The following is a 6,671-nucleotide window of genomic DNA, read 5'->3' as shown; positions in this document are numbered from 1 at the left end:
TATATATATATATATGAATAAATATTTATATACTCGATGAAAAAAGTATTACACGCCTATAATATACCTTGACGATGAAATCATCTGCAGAGAAAACACCGCCTGCAAAAAAAGAAACATTTAGAAAACGTTACAAATAGCAAGAAAATAAGAAAAAAAATGTAACTCGTTTGTTATTAACTCTATACTTACTCGACGTCTCATTAATTAAATAGTATAAAATTTTAGATAGTTTACATAATGATATTTTATTTTTTATTACAGATACGAGTTTTTTAATGATTTATATCATAGATTTTTATTGACTGCGAAAATCGAAATGAAGTGCCTTTGCTTGCAAGCAATGACGATAGTGTATGGTCGATATTATGAAGACATTGGTCCATTCTCAGATACGAAATACATCCTGGGAATGTTGGAGCGTTGCGCGGACAGAACGGAGCGTGATAGGCTAGTCATGTTCATAAATAAACTCATATTACATAGGCGAAATGTCAAAGATATAATGGATCAGAATGGTGTACGAACTTTAGTCGATTTATTGACATTGGCACATTTACATACTTCCCGAGCTGTCGTACCAACGCAAACCAATGTGATAGAGGCAGGTCCACAGCAGGAACGAATGGAAAAAGAATGGTATTATAATAATGGTGATCAACGTGAAGGTCCGATGAGTCTAAGGGATTTGAAAGAATTGTACGTTTCAAATCATGTGACTCATAAAACAAAAGTTTGGGCACAGGGATTAGATGGATGGAAAACGATTTCACAAGTGCCACAATTGAAGTGGAGTCTTGTTGCAAAGGGAACTCCCGTGATAAATGAAAGTGAACTGGCTAATTTAATTCTAAACATTTTAATCAAGATGTGTGAATATTTTCCAAGTAGAGATGCCGATGACGCGGTAATCAGGCCCTTGCCACGTGTAAAGCGATTGCTATCCGATCTTCAGTATCTGCCACATATCGTACAGCTTTTGCTAACGTTTGATCCAATCTTAGTTGAAAGAGTCGCTACGTTGTTATGTGAAGTGATGCGAGATAATGCTGATGTGTCAAAAATTTATCTTACCGGCGTATTTTACTTTATTTTAATGTACACTGGTTCTAATGTCTTGCCGATTGCAAGGTTCTTACAACTTACGCACACTAAACAAGCCTTTAGGAACGACGATGTGAGTTTATATGTTTATATCTGTTTTTATAATAAAAAATTGTAATATGATTACAATAATGATAAAGAAATACATATAACATTATTGTTGTATCCTTTAGAACACTTGTTCAGATATAATGCAACGAAGCATTCTCGGTCAACTATTGCCTGATGCAATGGTGAGTTATTTAGAGAATCATGGAGCAGAGAAATTTGCGCAAATATTTCTTGGAGATTATGATACACCGGAAGCGATTTGGAATGCAGAAATGCGACGAATGCTTATCGAGAAAATTGCTGCACATATTGCAGATTTTACTCCCAAGTTACGAAGTCATACCATGGCCAGGTATCAATATATCGCTATACCTGCTGTAAGATATCCACAATTGGAAAACGAATTGTTCTGCCAGATATTCTATCTCAGACATCTTTGCGATACTATTAAATTCCCGCAGTGGCCTATCCCAGAACCTGTAAGTTAAAGGGAATTGACTTGATGCATTCGTGTTGTGTTATGCGTCGTTTATATAGTTTATCAACTTTTGTCCTCTATACGCGACATTAATGATTTATACGAGTGTGATATTGAATTAGGTGCAGTTACTAAAAGACGTATTAGACGCGTGGAAAAGAGAAGTAGAGAAAAAACCACCTCTAATGACTATGGAAGAAGCTTATAAGCAACTTGGCTTAACTAGTGGAAAATATCATGATGAAGCGATCGTCAGGAAATCATTTTATAAATTGGCTCAAATGTATCATCCTGACAAAAATCCTGAAGGCAGGGTAAGTCTGTATTTAGAATTAGTTATTATGATATATGTATGTATTTTCTATATTGTATAGACATTTTACGTATCAAACGTAAGCTTATACATATATACAATACATGTGATATACACATGTGCACGTGCATATACATACACATATATTTATAATATACCCGCACGTATACGTATACAACGATAACAATGATTTTAGGATAAGTTTGAAGCTGTTAGTCAAGCATACGAATTTCTATGCAGTCGCAGTTGTTGGTCGACGACTGGACCTAATCCTGACAACATTGTTTTGATTTTAAGGACACAGAGCATTCTTTTTCATAGATATACAGATGAGCTTAGACCTTACAAATACGCTGGTTATCCCCAGTTAATCAAAACAATTAAACTGGAAACGGATGACGAACGGTTATTTTCAAAATCTGCCCCATTGCTAGCAGCTGCAAGCGAACTTGCGTATCACACGGTGCACTGTTCGGCTTTAAACGCCGAAGAATTGCGAAGGGAAGGTGGTTTAGATGTATTGTTGGAAGCGTATACGCGATGCGTATCAGTATTAAGCAGATCGAGTAAATCCACTGATGTAGCAGTGCAAGTTTGTATGCACATCACTAGATGTTTCGCTGTTGCCGGATCGTTTCGAGGATGCAGAGATAAGATTATCGAACTGCCGCAACTTGTAAAAGATCTTTGCAGAATACTGCATTTTAAGGTATGTACAAAGACAAGGAAAGTTGCGCGCGCGTAACAATTTTAATTTATTTCATTTCAATTTTAATTTATTTCATTTCAATTTTTATTTTTTTTATTCTCTTTCGCAGCATCTAACAAAATTATGTGCAGTTGCCACAGAGTGCATTTCATCTCTTGCTACAGATAGCATATTACAAATGCAGTTATTACAATCTGGTGCTTTATGGGATCTGTTGCTCTTCATGTTCAACTACGATTATACATTAGAAGAAGGTGGAGTAGAAAGAAACCAGGATGAGAATCGTCAGGAAGTAGCCAACAACTTGGCTAAATTGGCAGTTCGCGCCTGTGCTCGATTAGGTGGTTATATGAAAGGCGATAATGAAACACCCGTTAATCCCGTTACAGTTGCCGCTTTGGAAAGTTTATTAACTCCTTATCTAGCACGTCAGCTTATTAAAGATAAACCCGAAGAAATTTTAAAGATATTGAATTCTAATTGTTCAAATCCGTATTTAATCTGGGACAATGGAACTAGAGCGGAATTAAATGAATATTTAGAACTGAAACGGCAAGAGAGATTAAATAATAGCGGCAATTTTGAACATGATTTTAGTGATTTCAAGTATACTGCTCATGCTGACGAATTAGTCATCGGCGAAATATTTGTGAAAGTATACAATGAACAATCAGCGTATTCAATCGAGGTAAATTTATTTATTATTAGAATGTTGGAAACAAAAAGCATGTGTGTATGTAAAATAACCGTTAAAATAATTGTTAGAGGAAAAGGTGGTAATGTGGATCTCCCTTATATCTTTTTTGTTTAATTTTGTATTTTTTAGTTATGTTAAAGTCAATGATATCGCAATCGGTATATAATTTATTAATTTAAATTTAATATATAAAACACATTTATGTGTGAAATGATAAAGACAGTTTAGAAAATGGGAAAAATTTTTTTAATGAAAAGAGACATGATGTGATTATTTGAATGTGATGGTAAAGTGAGCCTCTCTTCTATATATATTTTTACACAATTAATTACACATTTAATTTCTTCAGGTTTATTTGAGTCGATCCATGAGTTTATTGGGTTGGAACACAAGTTCGTAGCACTACGGACATAAAAATTTAAGCAACTATAACTTTGTTAAAATTATAAAAATGAGTTAAAAAAATTTAACAAGAGTTTTAAAATCGCTACGTTCAAAAGATTACTACGTCTTTTGAGTTTTTTTTTAGTTTGATAATTTTTTTACATATAGAAAAAAACTACGCGCGCGTGAGTTCGACAAAACGGGAAACTTTCTTTTCACTTTGTAGGTTTGTTACGTGTCCAAAAAAACTTCTAAAAATATTTGCAAGTATATATGCAATAAAAACTTTTTGCAAAAGATAGTGTTAATAATAACAAAATTATAAATAGATATTATCTATCTAGATATTATCTAAAATATTATAAATAGAATTATTATATATATTATAGTAGGGGCTCGATATTATAACCTTCTCCTATACGTTGTATGATGAAAGTAATTTTGGAGATATATATTTGATTTTTAGAATCCCAAAGGTTTTACAATAAACTTGCTCGAATTTCTGTCACTATCTTCGGAGTACTTGATATCCTTGGGAAGTATTACTTCGATTAAAAAGGATCAAGAGAAATTGGGACACATTGTGATGGCACTTAAAGCTCTGAATAATGTTATAAAAAATAACCCTGGCATTGAATTACAGTGTATGGGACATTTTAAATTGCTGTTTGGACTTTTGAACTGTAGTAATTTTAAATTAATTCAAAAGAGCGCTCTAGAAGTAATCAGTAATGTTACCAAGAATCAAGAATGCGTTGACGATATTGCTGCGAATGAAGTTGTCGTGCATTTATTGTTATGTTTGCACAGTTTAAAAGAGTATCAGCTTCTTGCTTTGGAAACTTTATATGCACTAATGAGTTCAACTAAAATTGTAAAAGACGCGTTATCAAAAGGTTTGTATGCAGCCGTATAGAGAATACATATGGAGAATAGACATTGATTTATAAATCAGTTGAAGGTTTGCCAACAATATAATCGTACGATGAACGTGTTCGTAATGTGTGTTTCAGGAGCTGTTGTATATATTCTTGATCTCTTTTGCAACTCGAGTAATATTCAGATAAGGGAAGCAGCAGCTGAATTACTTGCAAAAATGTCATCCGATAAATTAGCTGGACCAAAAGTTAAACTTGATTTGTCAAAATTTTTACCTAGATTATTCAGCGAAGCTATTCGCGATGCACCTAAGCAATGCGTACATATGTTTGAAACACAGCACGAAAATCCTGAATTGATATGGGATGATGATGCAAAAGCTAGAGTAGCAAGAATAATTGCAGAATTGAAAGACGAGTAAGCTTTATAAATTGATTTATTATGTTTTGTTTTTTTTCTCTTTTCTCTTTTTTTCCTTCCTTGGTTATGTATAGATATTAATTATACCTTATCTTTTAGATACCATGCATTACAGAGGCGAAATCCTAATGCCATATTAAAGTTACCTGATACACAAAGTAATATCGACATCGCGACGAATGAACCTGTCGTTGGTGGTGTATATCTTCGATTATTCATAGCCAGTCCCGCTTGGGCACTTAGGAAACCAAAAGAATTTTTAAGTGAATTGATGGATACTACGTTAACATTAATGTCCAAGGACAAGACTGATGTAAGTATAAGCATTTATTAATACCATGTAGTGCTAACGTATGAAAAATATTACTTTAATATTTATTATTATTATATATATAAAATTTTCTGCATTTAATTTTCTTTCTAGACGGATATGTTGGAATTAACGACGCAGGCTCTTGTGTGTTTGCTTCAAGCGCAACCTACTTTGGCAGATCAAGTACCATCTTTGGGTCATATACCTCGACTCTGTCGACAGATGGCTGCGCAGAATAGTCAGCCATCGGTATATAAAACAGCTATATTAATTTTACATCAATTAGCTACAAGCGAAGTGAGTGAAATCATTTATATTGATTGTATATGAGTCATAATTATGTTTCTAATTTGTTTGATTTGTGTTCAGATTTGCATTTCATCTATATGCCAAACGGAATGCATAAGTCCATTGAAGCATGCGATGCAATTGAGGAGAGACATGATCGCGATTGCATGCGAAACGCTGAATAGATTATTTTCGACGAATGAAGATAGACTTGTTAAACAGGTAAGTGGAAAGAGAAAACTTGTACGATTCAAAGCTATTATATATTATATCGCATTCAAAGCTATTAATGTAATTTTGTTATAGGCATTAGATGCCGAAATGGTACCATATCTCTTAAATATATTGGAAGGACGATTAGATATTGTTGAAAATCCTGCCACAACCAAAGCGCAAATAGTAAAAGCTTTAAAAGCCATGACGAAAAGTTTACTTCTTGGTGAAAAAGTAAATGCCATTTTGGAAAAGTCAAGTGTATGGGCAGAGTATAAGGATCAGCGACACGATCTGTTTATTTCGAATAATACCAGTTCTGGTTACCTCACAGGTATAATATATACGAATAACTTTAATACATTCTCAATGTATTCTTTTTGCCAATTGCTTGATGTTATTTAGCTGGAACACCTGTATCTGCTGGCTATTTGACTGCAGGCCCAAGTACAACTTTAACCACGGGCCCACCACCAGTAGAGAAAGAAGATAGTTTAATTAATAGAAACGATAGCATCTGATATAGATAACATTGTAAGTGGTACAAAAGGCAGTAAGAACATTAATATTGAGAGATTCCTATCGGTAAATAATACCGGTATAGAGACTACATTGTCTGTGATTTTTGGCTTCTTAAAAACAAAGAAATTTATTAATTAAATATATTGTTTTTGCTATGTAATCTTTATGTTAGGGTTACAAAATATAATATTTTGTTCTTTATTTACATTTATATGTGAACGATAGTAACATAGCTATAAACTTTAATTGTCAGTTTTTAGGATAACATAATTATATAAGTAAGATTATAATATATATTCC

The 6,671-nt window shown here is 33.3% G+C and overlaps 1 protein-coding gene across 2 annotated transcripts in view; it reads left to right on the top strand.

Moving 5' to 3' along the window:
- LOC108746948 (dnaJ homolog subfamily C member 13) overlaps nt 1-6,455 on the top strand; it is an 11,265-nt gene extending 4,810 nt beyond the window's left edge. The window contains exons 7-18 of one of the 2 annotated variants that reach the window (XM_018484091.1): nt 265-1,177; nt 1,278-1,634; nt 1,756-1,947; nt 2,143-2,655; nt 2,765-3,343; nt 4,203-4,632; nt 4,750-5,032; nt 5,135-5,348; nt 5,460-5,645; nt 5,718-5,858; nt 5,943-6,183; nt 6,255-6,455. In XM_018484091.1, the coding sequence (XP_018339593.1) occupies nt 265-1,177; nt 1,278-1,634; nt 1,756-1,947; nt 2,143-2,655; nt 2,765-3,343; nt 4,203-4,632; nt 4,750-5,032; nt 5,135-5,348; nt 5,460-5,645; nt 5,718-5,858; nt 5,943-6,183; nt 6,255-6,370 (4,165 nt within the window). In that variant the 3' untranslated portion in view covers nt 6,371-6,455. The remainder of the gene's footprint in view (nt 1-264; nt 1,178-1,277; nt 1,635-1,755; nt 1,948-2,142; nt 2,656-2,764; nt 3,344-4,202; nt 4,633-4,749; nt 5,033-5,134; nt 5,349-5,459; nt 5,646-5,717; nt 5,859-5,942; nt 6,184-6,254) is intronic. The other variant, XM_018484100.1, reaches the window with a different exon arrangement.
- The last annotated feature ends 216 nt before the right edge of the window (nt 6,456-6,671 follow it).

This window comes from Trachymyrmex septentrionalis, unplaced genomic scaffold (genome assembly GCF_001594115.1).
Source record: "Trachymyrmex septentrionalis isolate Tsep2-gDNA-1 unplaced genomic scaffold, Tsep1.0 scaffold107, whole genome shotgun sequence".
NCBI classification, from domain to species: Eukaryota; Metazoa; Arthropoda; class Insecta; order Hymenoptera; family Formicidae; genus Trachymyrmex; species Trachymyrmex septentrionalis.
Note: the sequence above shows the minus strand (reverse complement) of the source record. Positions and strands in the feature narration are given on the sequence as shown.